General features: G+C 38.9%; 1 protein-coding gene across 2 annotated transcripts in view; it reads left to right on the top strand.

Moving 5' to 3' along the window:
• PGM5 (phosphoglucomutase 5) overlaps positions 1-19,037 on the top strand; it is a 90,894-nt gene that overhangs the window by 69,471 nt on the left and 2,386 nt on the right. For both annotated transcript variants that reach the window (XM_040539904.1, XM_040539903.1), the window contains one exon: positions 4,365-4,499. In XM_040539904.1, coding sequence (XP_040395838.1) covers positions 4,365-4,499 — 135 coding nt within the window. The remainder of the gene's footprint in view (positions 1-4,364; positions 4,500-19,037) is intronic.

Below are 19,037 nucleotides of genomic sequence, written 5' to 3'. Positions count from 1 at the left end.
TGACTGTTATGAGTTTCATGTAGATTTTCAAGCTATGTCTTCAGGAGCCCGTTCAAAATTTTGTTCCCCAGCAGTATGTGAAGAGACATCTATATTCAGTGTAACTATGCAACTTCTCATGAATGAGAAACTGGCCTCATACTAATAAATCAGTGTTAATAAACAGCAAAAACAGACACAGCAACAGAAAACAAACAGCAACAACAAAATAGGCAGATAACAATACACGCAGACTGTAAGTTCTAATTTATTCTGACTATTGAAACCCATGAATATTGTTTATCACAATGCAATAAGGTATAAAACTAAACATTCTGCTGTTCTTGAAGACTGTTTTCATTTTTGAAGTCTTATTGTGCGAGCCTTTGCACAAACATTAGCACATAACAGCGATGCTCCTGAGGATCCTGCAATCCAGAAACAGGACCAGTTGCACTTGTCTGTGAAATTTGAATTAGAAGGACCAGAAGTAGAAGTTGCCCATTATAATGATTAACTTTGGGCTCTTTTTAGAGACCTATCATATTCTGAGATTCACATAATAAAACTCCTGAGCTTTATCATTTAAATTTTAATGTTTTCTTGCTCCTTTGTTAGATTTAGGATTCAAAAGGCTCTGCATATGGTCTTTCTGTTTTTTTTTTTATTATTATTATTATTTTTTTTTTAATTTATTTTTTAGTTTAAGCAAGAGTCAGGAAAAAGGCATTGGAAAAGCTGGAAGAAAGTTGTTTCATGTAACTCTGCAGATAAAGCAAAAATTCTTTTCTGTTCAGAATGATTATTTCAATCCTGTACCAGCAATAAGGTATTTCCTGTCAGAATAGTGGTCTGCTATGCCTTGGAAACACTCAAGGGTCCATAGAGGGATGAATAGAAATTATGATAACCACAGTATTTTGAGGAAAGATGTAGCTATTTTACATGCACTTAATTTATGTACGTGTCTCTGTTTAATATATTACTGATATGCTATATTTTCCACTGGTGTTGCATATTCTTCTGTTATACTTTAATAATGGTTTTCAAAATCCTAAGCCATTTTGCTTTAAGTTTGCTACTTAGTCTTGTTCATCCTAACTTACTATCCTAGTTAATTCATACTTACTTAAATGTGAAAATGCTAACTGAAAAAAAAAAAAAAAACCCACAATAAAAAGCGCACAACCAGACTGCTAAAAACCAAATTTACATAGTACAATATGCATTAAGTTTAGTTTTATGGGTGCTTCACAGATCCTAATAAATTTGGTGCTTAACCAGATTATAATGCAGAAGGGAGAAATCCCTGTAAAGCTCTGTCTGTCATACTACCTTCCAAGCCAGTGAGTTAACCATGGAACATAATTTTGTTTCAGAGTTTCCACACAGCTCATTAATATCCATTAGCAGGCCTAATTTGCCTAGAATAAATATCTGCAGATGTCCAGTGTGGGAGCTGTACTGAACATTTTCACATGCTTTCTCCCGGAAAAAAAAACTTATCAGTTTCCACAAGAAAATATGTTTGTGACAAATAGTGTGCCCTATCTTATTAAAAGTGCAAGTTTCTGTCCTGTGTACTTTTCAGTGTGCTACTCTTTCATTTTTCCCTACCATATAATTTCTGCCTGGCACTTAGGAGATTATTGTTTTTAACACAGCCTCTGTGTTTCTATAATTCCCTTTTGCCAGACTATTTTAAGTTGTACGGCAGGAATTGTAGTCTTATAGACAAATATCAGCTGTCATCACTCCTGTGTAAAAATCAGTACTGTTGGTCATGTTTCCCTGAGAAATGTGAAATGGAGAAAGTAATAAGCTCAGAAATAGTACAATGAACTGTCTGAATGCTGGTCGTGTGTGTGTGTGTATGTTACACAAAAATCCCAAGTACCATAAAACCATCAAAGTGGCTACAGATGCTGTAGTTTGGTGGAATATTTTGGCATCGTAAAGTTAAAGGCAGAGTTATGGGGAGTGTTTATAAACCTTTTTTGTTCCAAAAGACCTTAAGTTAGTGAGTGGTGAGACTTCAGAATCTCATGTTCTAAGAGAAGTAACAATGTGTTATTGTTATTATTGACAGATAAACAGGGAGTATGCGGAAGAGTATTCAAGTTGGTGTTGCTAGTCATGTCGTTGTGGGGGTGGCTTGGTCTGCCAGGAACATACAGAAAGTCCACTTAGTAATTGAATAGGAAGACGTTCACATGCTCGTGATAGTTACGGTTTCAGTTTGTGCATGCGTTACACTCCCTTTCTTCTTAAAGCTATTTGACATTAATGTTACATACTTTGAGATGCTGGTCCTATGTTTAATTACCATTCAAAGTGCTGGTGCATGTTAAAATTAATTTATATTACTCTCCTACCAGTGAAAAAGAGGTTCATGTTATCACCAAACTTAGAGATGGATAATATCTCTTAGGCCATCTGAGCCAACCCTTTATCCACGTGTGATATTTTCATATTCCCTAGTGTTAATGGGTACTATCAACCAGAAAGTACTTTATACAGGGCTGAAGATATTTTGATGTATATCTGAGAAAACAAAGGTTTTCCACCTGTATTTTAGAATGCTGAAGCACTGTGTTGATAACATCAGAGTCTTCTCAAGCTGCTGATAAAAATGGAAGAATAAAATACTTCTCTCTTTAATTCTCTTCTCTCATTTTTGAGTGGTTTGCTGCCCCTTAAAATTATCAAGGATCTCAATTTATGCACTAGGCATTTGCCAACAGCAGGACTAAAACTGGAAATAAAGTTCAGTAGTAGAACAGACGTGGCATTTGGCCTAGGGGTACTATTTACAGAAAGGGAACTAGGATGTGTGTTAGTGCAGAATTAGTAGAGTATTAAAACACTGCAACTATTTAACTGTTCAATTTAGTCCTTTAGTTTTAGTGCGAGCAAGTTTATCTGTCTGACCTTCTTGCTTACTTTATGGCCTTCCTGTACAGAAAATCTGTTGACTGTGGAACCAGGTACATTGTCTGTAGTCTGTGGAAGAATGTGTTCATACATACAGTATGAAAGCAGGAAGGAGTAAAGAAAAAGAGATGAAGATGGAAGCAAAAAGCAAATTCCTGTTTAATTGATAATAAATCATTTTTATTCTACATGCAGTTATTGTGTGTTAATTAGTATACTTGAAATTAACACCATAGGTTAAGTTCCTGAATTGTTTCACAGACTTTTGTTGAAATCCTTGTAATCAAATCTAGATGCGTGGTCTATAAGGGAACTGACGCTGTCTTTTGTTTTCACTACCAATGTTTTTTTGCTCCTGTAGCTGCTTCTAACACTTTGCTGATCTTATAAATATTTCTCAGACCATTGATTTTTTGCTCTAGCAAACAGAACAAGAACAAATCATTGAAAGAAATTAAAAACAACAGTAAAAAAAACCTTGTTACGAGGAGTGGGAGGGAAAAGACAAGATCATTTCTGCTCTTGAGAAGGGAAGAAAGTAATAAATGAGTTGTCCAAAGTTATAGAGAAAGTGGAATTGCATCCAAATGACTCTTCCTTTCATGTTTTATTTTAGGGCAGTAAACTGTGATTTGTTGTGGTGGTTTTACTCAGGTGGGCAGCCAAGTTCCACCACAGCCACTCTCTCACTTTCCCTTCTCAAAGGGAAAGGGGGAGAAAATACAATACAAAGGGCTCAAGGGTAGGTCGCTCAACAGTTATCGTCACGGGCGAAACAGACTCAGCACAGGGAGATTAGGGAAATGTATTGCCTATTATTAACAAGCTAGAGAAGTGAGAAACAAAGAAAAACTTGAAACACCTTCCCCCCATCCACCCTCTCCTATGTCCTCCTGCCAAGTATGGCAGGGGAATGGTGGCTGTGTCCCTAATGCTTTGTCTCCGCTGCTCCACAGTGGCCACATCCACCTGCTCCACCGGGGGCTCCTCCAGGGGCTGCTGCGTGGAGATCTGCTCCATGTGGGGCCCATGGGCTGCAGGGGGACAGCCTGCTCCACCAGGGGCCTCTCCACAGGCCGCAGGGGAACTGCTGCTGCGTGCCTGGAGCACCTCCTGCCCTCCTTCTGCTCTCACCTTGGGGGCTGCAGGGCTGGGTCTCACTCCTCTCTCTCTCCCAGCTGCTGTTGCCCAGCGTTTTCTTTTTTTTTTTTTTTTTTTTCCTTTCTTAAATCTGCTCTCACAGAGGCATAAACAACATCACTTATTGGCTCAGTTCTGGCCAGCAGTGGGTCCCTTTGGAGCCGGATGAAACTGGCCCTTATCTAACATGGGGCAGCTTCTGGACTCTTCTCACAGAAGTCCCCCACTACTGAAACCTTGCCATGTAAACACAGTACATCTGTAAAAGGTATTGCCAACTTACATATGTGCCACTTATTCTTCTCCCATAGGGCTTGCGGATTATTTTTTCAGATGCTTCCAGGCTCATCTTCAGAATGAGTGCTTCTAGCCATGTGAGAGCTACTCTCCGGATCTATGCAGAGAGTTATGAGAAGGATCCTAGCCAACACAATAAGGAACCACAGGTAATGTAATAACACTGTAATAAGACCTGTAAAACTCAGCCATTTGTAATTGTCTGGAAGTCCAGCAGATGCCCTTAGGAGCCTGAAATACACTATCACTATTGTTTTGTGAAGTTCTAAATGTAGAATACCTGAGCATTGTGCCAAAACTGCTAAAACTGCTCAGGAAGCATCACTAGATCTGTGTTTCATTTGGGAACGCTGCTTCTTGATCTTGGAAAAGAAATATCAGGGATACAATGAGAGACTGAAGAATTTACATTAGTTATAATGATACAGATTGAAAGTGTAAAAGGATATTTTGAAAATAGGATAATTTGGAAAGAAGATATTTTGGAAATCATCAATTCAGTGAGGATCATTGAAGCAGAGAGCCGAAGAGTAAAAAGGAAAGAAGTGCTATGTGAATATTCATGCATTCAGTCAGTCAGTCCAGACAACTCTAGAAAATATCACACCCAGAGAAAGCCCATTTTTTGTTTAAAATGCATGTGTTAGTGGTTTAAGTGGAATGCCGGAAAGACAGTGACATCTAAAGCACCAAATATTGACTTAACTTTGAAGGGTATATTGGCTTTATTCAAGTCTTTTAATGCTATCTTTTCACATCTATGGAATTTACTAAACTCATAATCATAGAAGTCCTGGATTAGTCCTGGATTTTACTATGTACTGTCACTTGTGCTAGCATGACTAGACTCTCATTCACGGCCTGTGGAAGAAGCATAGAGGGTGTCCTTTTTGCTCTGAAAGGTTTTGCAGACCTGCTTAGTTGCATTGCAACCACTGATAGGCTGCTCGCATCTGGAGATGGTTTGGAAAAAGAATAAGCAGGTTGGGGTGATGAAAACGGAGCTGCTTAAAACTGATTTACTGGGACATGAAGCAGAGCTGCAGATGTAACTGCCAAGTCAGTTCCTAGCAAGTGATTGTTGGATACTTGAATATGTGCTGTGGAAGGGTTGCTTTATACTTGTTCTGTTCTTGTACTCTTTCTCTAAGTATCCAGTGTGCCACTCTCAGACAGGATACTGGTTTAGATGGACCCATTTTATGCTGGTGGGAATAGTAGTGAAGCTTTAGGTGCCTTGAGTACGGTTTCAGGGCTCTTGGAGAGGAGAGGGCATGTGTTCTACATCTCAGCTTTTTCCTTGACAGCTACTTGTTTTCATACAATTCCAAACAATTTCATGCATCACCTCAGCCGGTAGAATCAGATGTGCCTTGCTTCCTTTGTAGCTCCTCTGGCGTGAGGTCCATCTTCCAGATTAAGGAGCATTAATCCAGCAGTTACAGGTTTTCTATCCAAGAAAAGTTTCTATCCAAGTGTCTCTTGGCTTGACCTAGAACTTGTCACTGTGGTCCTGCTGGCAATCAGTGGACCTGACTTGTGGATTGAATTCCCAGTTTGACCTTGGACTTGTCTCATTGCCATCAGCTTGTCTGTTGATCTGGACTGTCAGTTGAACCTTGGCACAATTTCTGTGTCTGTCATGCTTGCCTGACTTGGGTAATGTGGACCTGAGCCCTGCCCTGCCAGCCTATGTTGCTGTCCCTGGCACTGAGGAAGCAGCCAGCCTTTGCAGCCTCCTGACAGTATGTGTCTTGTTCGTGATGCTTCCATCTCCTTCTGTCACCCCCAGCTTGACTCTTCCATAAGTCTTCCTTCAGACCTGCCATGTAGGTAACTAATCTATGCCCGATTCTGCCCTAGGTGCAGCTCTCTGAATCCATTGGGACATTAGGGATACTTCTTTGCAGTAGGGGCTGAAGGTTAGTTTTATCATGGGTGCTGTCAGAGCAAACTGATGACTTTCTGACAGACTTTTGGAGAGGACAGTCCCCCTCTGCTCGTAACTGCTGGAATGGGGAAGAAGAAACTTCTTCACACATCACATTGACAGAATGTTTTTTTATATTTAATTCATTTGAAGTGAGTGTATATGTAACACACTTCCCAGTTACAGCAATCACCACAGATTTTCATCCGGAATCACAAGGAACACTCAACACTCCAACCTCTGTTTTCTGTGCTTGTGGATAATTTTCCTAATTGTGTGACGACATTCTGAGGCAGGACTAGCAGTTTTAGTACGTTTATGTAATAGCTAACACAACAGGAATGTCAAGGGCTGAGATGTCTGAGTGATAAGAGCTGAGGAATGAGTTTTAGTCCTTCAAGAGATTTTTTATTTTTTCACTCAGTTTTTGTAAGTAAGTGTTGTATTCTGAGTAATTATATTTTAAAAATTTAATTAATTTTCAGGCAGGTTGTCTGGGGATCACTTACTTAGGGTATCCCAGGCATTCCTTGCAAGGAGAGTACACTTAGGAAGTATGGATGCCTGAGTCTAAACAGTGCAGTGATTCCTTGTAAGGGAAAGACTTGCAGCTGTCCAAGAATTATCTTACATCACAACCAGACTCTTTCCTAGGAAGACAGAAGGTTGAGAGTAAGTTTCATTACAATCCAGAAGACAGCTAAACCAATTAGTAATATAAATTATATATCCACCTCTCAGATTTTTCCATCTCAACCACATGTTATGAAGTAAAACAAGAGAGGACTAAGGATGTGCTATGGAAGAATGGATAAGTTTTAGCTCATAATAAATGAAAACCCTGTGTTTGAAGTCCCATGTAGTTTTGTATTCATGACTAGAATGCAAATGCAAATTTCCCCAAACATAAGTACACCCCTGCCAATGGCAGGGAGATTGGAGTTAGATGATCTTTAAGGTCCCTTCCAACCCAAGCCATTCTGTGATTCTACGATAAGTGTTATGAAATCCTTTTGAACCCTAGGGGAATGTTTGCCATCGTTTCTTTATCAGATTCCTACCATAAAATTAGTGAGTTTCTTTTTATGTTATTAAACAATTGTCTATCAGAAGTGTAAAAGTGCTTCAATTTCTCCAGAAATTTTGCAGATCCAGAGGTGGGTCTGGAGATGGGCACACCCATGGAGTTGCTCAGGCAGGAACTAGCACCACTGAGGGGGGCTGAAATTGGCCCTGTGTGCCCTTGGACAGGGTACAGGGGAAGTCCTCAGGGGAGATGGTCAGGACTAGTAAGCCTTCTCAGTGTCCTCAGGGATTTTAGAGTCTGGTCTTTTTTTCAAAACACCAAAAGCGTCTGTTACTCCTAGAGACAGAAAAAAAGCCTGTACATCTTTTTCTATACATGTGCCAGAGCTTTTCTGATTGTTACATTTCTGTCTGTTTATCCAAGATACTCACTAGTGAACTGGTAATTCCAGGGGAAGAAATGGCATTACCTTGAAACTTGCTGCAGGAGCTTTACTGCACAGTGAAGACAGGTAGATGTTTTAACATTCAGACAGCCTTAGAAAATACCTAGTCTTGTAGACATCCTTCTTATCTCTTACCATGTGCAAAACGCTGGGACAAATAGTCATTTCAGCTTGATTAATGCAATGAATTCTTCATCTAGTTTCTCATTGTATATAGCACAGTTCCCACTGCTCCTCTTTCCTTGCCCTGGCTGGTTACATTGCCGCCAGCAATGGGGCATTATGAACTTCAGGGTCATAGATTGTATCCCACAGGCATATGGAATCATGGAATTACAGAACTGTAGAACCATTAAGGTTGGAAAAGACATCTAAGATGATCTAGTCCAACCTTTAACCTAACACTGCCAAGTCCATCATTAAACCATGTCACTAAGCTCTACATCTCATCCTGTCATAAGATTAAAAGGAATTATCACAGAATCACAGAACAGCTGAGGTTGGAAGGGACCTCTGAAAGTCATCTACTACATCTACACGTTTTTTGAAGACTTCCAGGATTGGTGACTCAAATACTTTTCTGAGCAGCCTGTTCCAATACTTCACAACCCTTTCAGTGAAGAAGTATTTCCTAATATCCAACCTAAACTTCCACTGGTGCAACTTAAGGCCATTTCCTCTGGTCTTATCATTTGGTGCTTGGGAGAAGAGACTGATCCCCACCTTGCTATAGCCTCCTTTCAGATAATTGTAGAGCATGATAAGGTCTCCCCTGAGCCTCTTTTTCTTCAGGCTAAGCAATCCCAGCTTCCTCAGCTGCTCCTCATAAGACTTGTTCTCTAGACGCCTTACCAGCCTTGTTGCTCTTCTTTGGACATACTCCAGCACCTCGATGTCCTTCTTGTAGTGAGGGGCGCAACGCTGAGCACAGTGCTCAAGGTGTGGCCTCACCAGAGCCAAGTACAGAGGGACAATCACTTCTCTAGTCCTGCTAGCCATGCTATTTCTGATACAAGCCAGGATGCTGTTGGCCTTCTTTGCCACCTGGGCACACAGCTGGCTCATGATCAGATGGCTATCAACAAATACCCCTGTGTCCCTTTCTGCCAGGCAGCTCTCCTTGAGTACTGTGTTCACTTTTGGGCCCCTCACTACAAGAAGGACATCGAGGTGCTCGAGTGAATCCAGAGAAGGGCAACGAAGCTGGTGAGGGGTCTGGAGAGCAAGGCTTATGAGGAGCAGCTGAGGGAGCTGAGATTGTTCAGCCTGGAGAAGAGGAGGCTCAGGGGCGACCTTATCGCACTCTACGGGTACCTTAAAGGGGGTTGTAGCGAGGTGGGGGTTGGTCTATTCTCCCATGTGCCTGGTGACAGGACAAGGGGGAATGGGCTAAAGTAGTGCCAGGGGAGGTTTAGGTTGGATATTAGGAAGAACTTCTTTACTGAAAGGGTTGTTAGGCATTGGAATGGGCTGCCCAGGGAAGTGGTTGAGTCACCATCCCTGGAGGTCTTTAAAAGACGTTTAGATGTTGAGCTTAGTGATATGGTTTAGTGGAGGACTTGTTAGTATTAGGTCAGAGGTTGGACTTGGTGATCTTGGAGGTCTCTTCCAACCTAGATGATTCTGTGATTCTGTGACTCTTTCCCTAGCCTATAGTGTTGTGTGGGGTTTTTGTGCCTCAAGTGCAGGACCTGGCACTTGGCCTTGTTGAACTTCATACAGTTGGCCTCAGCCCATCGGTCCAGCCTATCCAGATCCTCCTGCAGAGCCCTCTTACCCTCGAGCAGATCGACACATGCACCTAACTTGGTGTCATCTGCAAACTTACTGAGGGTGTGCTCGATCCCCTCATCCAGATCATTGATGAAGATAATGAAGAGAACTGGCCCCAGTACTGAGCCCTGGGGGACTCCGCTTGGGACCAGCCTTCAACTGGATTTAGCTCCATTCATGACTCTTTGGGCCTGGCCACCCAGCCAGCTTTTAACCCCACAAAGCGTACACCCATCCAAGCCAAGAGCAGCCAGTTTCTCCAGGAGAATGCTGTGGGAAATGGTGTCAAAAGCCTTTCTGAAGTCTAGAAAAACAACATCCACAGCCTTTCCCTCATCCACTGAGAGTGTCATGCTGTTGCAGAAGGAGATCAGGTTCATCAAGCAGGACCTGCCTTTCATAAAATCATTCTGACTGGGCCTGATCGCTAGGTTGCCCCATATGACAGGTTTTGAGGGAATACGTACATTTGATTTTAGGAGATTCTCATAGTAGTACAAAAATAACAATATTTTTTTTCAGAAGAGCATTTGATAATCTTCAGTGGAGTATGTGGAAGAGAGTGAGTAGCAAGATTTTGTTACATTTGGGATAAATGCTTATTTTAGTCTAAGTATATCTGATCTTTGTAATTGGCTAGGTGATGACATGTAAATTCTGTATAATTACACTGTGCCTGTAACAGCTGATCAGGAATAACACTGTTAGTTCCATACATTATATATTATAAAACAAAAAAAATATATATTTGTTGCTTAAATGCTTAAGTAAACACACTGTTGCTTCTGCTTATTGGATCGCCTTCTTTCGGTACCTTTTTTTTTTTTTTTTGGATTATTTTTATAGAGAGTTTGAAGATGAATGATTTTCATTGCCCTGTGTTTCTGCCTGTTGAAAATTCCGGTTGATTCTACTTCTCTGGGTAATCATAACTCCTGAGATACTATTCAGTTTTCATTTTACTACAGCAAACCAGCAAATTAATCAAAATTTTCAAAAATAGGACTGCGACACCAGCTTGCTAATGCCCGCTCCCCCTCAAGTTTTGGTTGCTATTACTGATAAACACAAAAGTACTACTTCCAAGTGCTGGTATTTTTCTGTAAGAAAAAGTATCCGTGAAAGTCTTATTCCGTCTTCACTGACGTGTTATCCTTAGAGTGAGTCTGTAAGGTGAAACTGTTCTGAGGGTACTCAGATCTTGCTAAAACTGATGTTCAAACATGGACACTTACTACATACTTGACAAAACCTGAACTGGTGAAATCTGCTGTGGGAGGTAGAGCAACATAAAAGTATTTAATATATTTTTTTACAGGTACTAGTACATTTACAAGTACATTTGTAATGCCTAAGAATTAAGGTACACAAATCTTTATATCCAAAAAATAATTTCAATTATTTTTTTGTAAAGTATCAATTAGTAGTTTCTCTTCAGCTTGGCATTTGCTTTTTTTAAAATCAGGAATTTAACACATTTTAGTGACTGACAGTGTCAAAAGAAAAGCAGGCTTTCCTGTGAAATTGTTATACTGTATTGTTAGAGTGGGATTAATCTCACTTAACTGTATTCATCTCATTTAGTCTTTAGTACGCTGTCCCCAGTGAGTGAAAGCATCTCTAGAAGACAGTTCTACATATCCTGCAGTATCTAACCTTACATAGCCACCTGTGTTAGTCTGAGATAAATTGCTCCCTTCAAGTGGTTTTATCTCCACTGACACTAGGAGGGGGTGGAAGGAGATAACTCAAAACAGATGCTATACTTTTTGGAGAGATGAATCTCACCTTTATTTTCTTGTTCCAGGGAGAGTATCATCTCACTTCTCTCAAAATAATAAACTCATGCATTAAAACTATAACCCATTTTAGGACAGTTTGCAGTTCTTTGGGTATGTGACACTTGAATCTCTGTTTCATGCTATGCAACACATATGCATTTCAACCAATTGACTCAAATAACAGTGCCACTTTATGGCCTCTTCTACCAAGTCTGAGTTTCTTCCACCTGAATCTAAACATGTTGAATACAAACATAAGCTCGGTCTTGATTCTGAATCAGCTGGGAAGAAATAAAAATGTTTTCTGTATCAGCAGTACTTCTCAATTAATTATTTTAATTGTTTTTAGTTATAATAACACTGTACTGATTAAAGAATGAGGGGATTCTTAAAATGAAAGAATGGGGTAGAAATCTAGCAACAGATCAAGCTTTGTGTTGATTCAGGGTTTTTACTCAATTTCAGGTTTGCCTTACTGGTCTGGGCTCTGCCCACAGTAACTGTGCTTAGGACCAGCTCTGCTGGCCAGGTGATGGAGGAGTTACGTGGTTCTCTGAACTAAAACCAAACCTCTGTGAAATTGATGAGTTTTGCCCTTGTGTGGTTCTGATGTTTGAGTGTTAATTTACCATGTATATCTGGTTTTATCATTATTAGTCAATAATCTGGAAAGCTCAAGCAGAAATCTTTTCTTGTTTTTTTGTAAGTTGATTTTCACAGATGCCCTTCATAAGCAAGGTGGCTATCCACAGGGTGTGATTGAAACCATTCCATGTTTAGTATAAATTGTTTCTCTAAATGTGAATGAAATCACCCATATTTAGTACAGCTGCAATTCCAATTGAATTTATTTTTCTTTATAATTTTAAAAGTCAAATAATGGGAATTTGGGAAAATTTCCCCCCAAAAGAAACCTCTTCTGTTAACTTTTTGTCACTTCTTATTGTGAAAGTAGGATATGATTTATGACATAAAATCAACAAGCTTGTTAAACTTTTAGGACAGCTCAGTAGCCTTATTTATTCAGCCAAGTGTAATGATTCTTTGTGTGAAATGTTAGAAGATTGTGCATGAAAAGTTTTATATGCTTTTCTCTGTGTGTTTGTTCATGTGTTCTGAATGAAGGCAAGGGCCAGACCTTGTTACCTTCCATTTCATCTGAGTTCTTGGATAGACAAATTTGCAATTTGGACAGACTGTAATATTCTGTTCTAGGTGTAGAACCAGTAGCAGTAAATAGAAATGCTTGTGATGTTTTAGCATTACCTTGTATCTATATATACATGATACCTAGCTAGCCAGTCTTATCATTGCTTGAGTGTCTTTGTTCTCTTTCCACTGTGACTCTTTCTCCCTCATTTGCAGTACCTAACATTTGCTTGTGGAGCAGCCATTACTGCATAAGAAGCAAGGGTGCTGTATGAGCAACACTTGTCCAGAATACAATTTGAAAAAAGATATATAACTATGCTCGATATCATCAAGTTTCAACTACTTGGAGAGTGCTACAGCGCGTTTGTTTTGACAGCCAACAGAAAACCTGAGATACTCTGAAGTGCTGTTTAGGATGCTTGAACTTGTGACTTTTGTTTGGCACAATTTTGGCACCATGGGGCCACTTAAATGAGTTGTGCTCAAGTGAGGCTTTCTTCATACCTCATTGTGCTTCAGTTCTATCTATGTCTCCATGACTCTCAGAGGAAGAGCTGATTTTCAGGTCTCATGGCCTGTAAGTGTTTACTTTCCACCTTCAGAGCTTCTATAAGAGCATTCTTGTAACTAGAGAGAAGCAAGGCTCATAAGGGCCTTTTGTTCCGATTCATATGTGGGCCAAACAGTAGCTATTAATGAATGTAAGGGTCACCCAAATGTTATTTTAGTAGCATCTTCATACAATTAATTGGTTAATACTTTCCACCTTGGAACAAATAAAGCATAGCCAACTGCTTGATCAACAACAGAAAAGTCCAAGGGAAAGTAGTAAAACATGCTAATGATTAGAAGTCCAAGGTCACAGGTAAATGTGAATATCTGTGGTCACAGCCTGCTCTATGATCAGTTCAAGGAAATTGGCAGAAGCAGCGTCATGATCACCTGGGAATTAAGGAATGGTTACTCCATTTCCATGACTAGTTCAGTTCCTCCTATAAGCCAGTATCAACAGGAATAAAAATCAGGAGTGATTAATGGTAAATGACTGTCAAGTTCTGTGCAAAAGTACATTAAAAACAATTTGCTGTCAGCATTTTAAAATCACAGTTTATAATTATGATGGCATCTGGTTCTATGCAGGCTAAAACAAAGTATTTAAAACAATGCCCAACACTTTTCTAAAATGTGAATGTTCACCTTAAAATGGAATAACAGTCTGTTGCTGCTTCTTATCACTGGGATGTACCTCATCACTGTATATTACTGAGAAGGCTGCTTTCTAGCTACCTTTGAACATATTCTTAAAAAAGATGATTTCTTTGGCTTTCATCAGTCAAATAGGCATCCAACTAGCAATTTCTGGAGTTTTATTGCTTTATAATAAACAACAAACTTCTATGTAAAGTCTTGGGCCTTTATGCATTGGAATAGTTCTTTGTATAAATTTAATAAGGTTAGTAGCTATGCTAAATCAAATGCAAATGAAGATCTAGAGATGAGTAGATGAATGGGCACAAAGAACTAAAATATGAGTTTTTTGACCTTTAAATTCATTTATAGCTTTGTTTTACAGATCAACTTGTTCCCGATTTATGAATCCCAACAGATGGTTAATATCTGCTTGTCCTTTTTCTAGCCACCTGGATACATTATCGAACTTGGATAAGATCCAAACAGCAACGTTCATATACAAACACCAAAAATGAAATGACTCATTATGCAGAATTGTTTTGAATTGTTTTATTCATGAAAGCAGTGTTCCCTCCAACAACACGATTTTGCTGCTGTTGCAGACTAAACACCCTGGAAGCAGTGTAGTGAATAATCTGGATTGTTCTACATATTAACTAACCAGCTCTGTTTACAATATGTTATTATTCATTACTTGAATTGCAATAGAAATAAATAGGTGTTGTCATAGACCCATTCAGTTCATATGAAGTACTCCTTAACTGGGATACAGTGAATCACAAATGCTACAATTACTGTAGCCAAAGTCTGTTGAATTAGGTACTAGGTATCTAAAGAATCAGTAGATTAACAGCAACCGCACAGTGATTTTGGAGCAAGAGTTGTTTCATTGTGCTTTGTCCAAAAAGACATGCCAACTAAAAAAGTCATTGACATAAAAAGTGTCTTCACCATCAAAAACTGAATTTCTGAAACAATTTTTGAATAACAAATAGCAGAGGAAAAAAGAAACTCATTTTCAGGTGGACCTTTGTAAGGACTTCTATAAAAAATTGGGATTATATATGATTATATATATGTGGTGATTGTATAAAGGGATTGTTTATCACTCACAAACATAAGTTTGTCTCAGAGCACGGAACTGGAATCAATAACCTAGAATTCCTTTTGCCCAATATTATTTAACAGAGATAAAATGAAAAGTTTCTATAGGGTTCTATCAAAATGTTCTTAACAACATCTATGCACAAGTGCAGTTTACTAGTGAGTTACTGCCTCTTCATTTATTTTTGAAGCATTGGGTCTTTTAGCGTGCCTCTGGTTGGCTATTAAATGTACAGTATGGGTCACAGAGTTCATATAAAGTTTTGCCTTTACTATTCATAGATTTTCTTTGAAGGGATGTGGGACATGGAGATTTCCATCTGTTTGATCAAACTTCTGTGTGTATGCTATTTAAATAATTTAACCTCAAATTCTGCCTGAAGCTTTATAGTGAACAACTTTCACTCTAAGTTGGAACTGGAAGGGGTAGTTTGTTTTCATGTTATCTTGGAAAAATATATCATGTGATAGTAATTACAAAATATTTCCTGAATCAAGGAAACAGGTTCATTAAACCTAAGCTTCAATCTGAGCTCTTTGGATGTGCTAGAAAAGAACTGATCTGTTGCAAACATATATATTTCCAAGCACCACTCAGGATACATTTTCCTCCTGTCTTTTTTATGCCTCATGCATGCCCTTCTCTACTGCTCGGGGCAGAACAGCTGGCCTTTTGGCCCTTTTTATTGCTTCATTTGAGTTAGCAAGCAGTAGTTAGTAGTCAGTAGAAGTAGTTAGTTAAATAGAGATGGCAGTTCCCTTTTCCCCATATCACGTGTAGCTTCATTGTAATGAGGTGACCACCACCAGTGCTGTGGATGTTAGAGACCCAGTCAGTTTGTTCCATGATTAACCAGGTTATCCACATTGCTTAGATCTTTTAGGACTGGTGGCTGTAGCATAAACTTTTCCAAATAATTCTGCTTTTTTGGAATACAAGACCCAACAGCTATCTGTCCACCAGGTGGGCACTCTGAGATGAGCTGTGCGTTTACCCCATATGCAGGATATACAATATGGTGCCAGGCTGTGTGTTTAGTGCTGAGTGCTTGCTAATGCTGAGCTCACTTTGCAGTTGCTTTAGTCCATTCTATATGTCTCTTCCATCACTTAAGTGTTGCTTTGTAAGCGTATTCGTTTGATTTTCAAAATACATTACAGCCAAAGGAAAAGATCCTTCTGGTAAGTAAGGCCATCAAAACATGTTTGGGGGATTCCCCACTCTCTTCTGCCTTTCTTTTTCTCTTCCCTAAGTTAAAGTAAAACCGATTCTGCTGCCCCAGGTTAAGAAGGGGTAACAGCAGCTGTAAGCAGGCACATGAAACAAGGGAAAATGACATGGGAGCAGGGACAGGTAAGAAAGGAAGGAGTTATTTCATAACTCCTCTGTGTCCTTGTTCTTGGACTTAGAGCTATTACAGTTACCCTGATCTCTGAGCTGCCTTCTTTATAATGTGTAAATGATGAGAAGGACTTAGAACGAATTTAAGTGTTATGAGTGAAAAGGATTCCTATGAAGCTTCAAGGCTTATCATAATTTATAAAACAATAACAACAACACCTAGCAAGAACAGCTTTTGGTGACTTCAAAACAATCTGCAAGCATGTTTTTCTGAAGGCTACTTTGAGGAATTAGAAAACTACTTTAATTGATATTAAATCTGATAGACAAGCAGCTGAAGAGGTAGAATTTTGGATTTGATAGCAGTTTTTAGAACGGGAGGATGCAAAGATGGAAAACACTTGACACATCTGCTATCTTGGCAGAGCTCCAAATGTTAAACTATAGTCCTTCTTTGATGACTTCATGCTGTACTAACTGACTTGTTTATCTCTCTTTAATTTTGAGGCATTAAAAATTGTTCCAGGAAAGTGAATTCTTCTGGAACATGTAATACTATGCCAGCTCTGCTTAGAAATCTGTAGCAAGGCATGAGCATTTGCTCTGAAATAATTACTGTCCAGAGTGTCCTTTTGGTTATTAGTAATTCAGGTGCCTAAATACTTATACACCATGTAACAGTCACACAAGGCTTAGCTTATTGATGCTGGATCTTTGCCTCCAGCAGCGCATTCTTTTAATGACTGGCTAATTCAAATGGCTTTCCATTATCTCTCTCTGTGGTCCCAGAATTCAGGGAACAAATGGGGTAGTGCTTCATGTTTTACAAATGCCAGTATGTATACAAATAACTTGACCCCATGTTTTTATTATTACACCCTGCTTATTTGCTTGGGTACATTTAAAGCTGAGAGAGCCCAAAATAATGCTGGTGGACATGATGCTGTGTGCAAAATGCAGATCAATACAGGAAGAGAAGACAGAGCAAAAATTTGAGAACCATAAAAGAGAGTTGTAGTTACTTGTGTTCACTAAAATGCTTTGGGTCCCGTTGAGGTTATTACCATTCTCTGAGCTTTTTCTGCTTTATTTCTCCCAGATAAGATCTGCAGAATTCTTTTCACTGATGCAACTGGTCAGGCAACTTGTTTTTGAGACTTGCAGTGGACTGAGAAAAGTGATTTTAAGACCTTACGGAAAATGTCCATGCTTAGACTATGTAAAACTCATCTATATTTGGTTTTCCCTAGCAAGACTGAAATTCAACACAGACTAGGCAAGAGACTTGAGAGAAAAGATTCGTGAGCTTTCTAGGCAAAGTCTGAACAGGTTATGATTTTGGCATCAGAATTGCATGATTTTTTGATGAAAGTTGGCAAGTTGTAGCTTGTGCTACACAGGTTTTAACAAGGTATTTCTTGATGCTTGACCACCTGTATTGAGAAAAATGTTTGTCTAAAGCCAAAGTCCAGGCACCTGCTGACCTTTTAACATGCAATTAGGTACACTTCAGCCCTGCCCGAGCTTTTAATAAACTGGCTGCATCATGGGACAAATCTTATCTAGAGCTTGACTAGAAGAAAGGTAGTTGAACAGAATTTTCTTACAAGGTCACAGAGAACTAAAATACTGCATCAACCAACCAGGAATAACACACCTCAGACCATTCTGGTACTGATTATTCCCATGCAAAGTGCTTTGAATAATTTTTTGCCTTACATTAGATAGCTGCATGTTTGAAGCATTTCCTCATGTGAATAATTATCCTTAATTATCCTAGTTACTTTTTTTTAGCGGTATAGCTTCTATTTGTTCTTACAAAACAAAAAACTTGTTTTTTTTTTCTGATTAAAGTCACTAGTTCTGCTAATTTACAATTCTATTCTTAAATATTACATAGAGGATAACATTTTATATCTTACAAATAGTTTATAAGGAATAAATACGTTATAAACTTAGAGAGTGATTGCAATTGCAAGTTGACCTGACAATAGAAAGGTTTTAGAACTTCTCAAGTAAAATGAGCATTTGGAAAATATTTTTAAATCAATATCTCTTTAAGATAGTATCTTTAAGAAGTCTTTATAGGTTTATGTTAACTATAAATGCCTGCTGTCTGGGATTTATATTTTGCAACTGAAATGTAAACTGTTCGTTGCAGAGAGAAGGAGTTTTTAAAAGGCATATGCAGCTCTTGTTCCTTGTTCTGCTCTGCTTTTGCTATTCCAAAAAGAATGCGCTTTTTTAACATCTGCAGGATGAAGAAAGTGTAGTTAAATTGAAGTATGAGAGGACAGAACTAAAATAGGCTTTTCTCTTTTGACAAGTGTGATTATAAGAAGCAGAATATTTTAATGGTAATTGGAACCACTTGGCAAAACAACAGCAGCTAAAATGTTTATGTAAATGGGTGTCACATAAACTGATTTGATTTTGGTTTTTTGTTCAAAGCACTGGGTAGAGCTTTGTTTTTCTTCTTGTTTCTTCAGAGTAAATTAGTTGATTGAGAAATGAGGGTAAAGTAAAGCTAGTTCAGTAGGGTTTTTTGTTAAATTTTCTTTTTAGCTTAGATATGGAAGAAGGTTCTCAGGAGAGTGCCAGACAGTGTTCAGATGCTTCTTTCAGTTTTCCTTAATCCATGGTGCAGGAAAGAAGGAACGACATGGTCCAGACCCTATAAATTGGCACATTTTACTATTTATTTCTGCATGATTTGTCCACGAGGCGAGTCCATGCTCCATGTGTTAATCTCTCTGAGCAAGTTTGACTTTAATGGGCTTGTATTCTGTTTAATTATTATTCAGTTGATAGATATCTACAAATGTGGAGGTTGTTGAATAATAATGTCAGACCGCTCACACTTGTACACAGCTACGTTTGATCATCAACCCTCTTGATAATGGCATGCTTGGTGTTGTATCATGACTCTGCCTGCACAGTTA

Source organism: Cygnus olor, chromosome Z (genome assembly GCF_009769625.2).
Source record: "Cygnus olor isolate bCygOlo1 chromosome Z, bCygOlo1.pri.v2, whole genome shotgun sequence".
Taxonomy (NCBI): domain Eukaryota; kingdom Metazoa; phylum Chordata; class Aves; order Anseriformes; family Anatidae; genus Cygnus; species Cygnus olor.
This window is presented reverse-complemented; position numbering and strand designations above follow the sequence as displayed.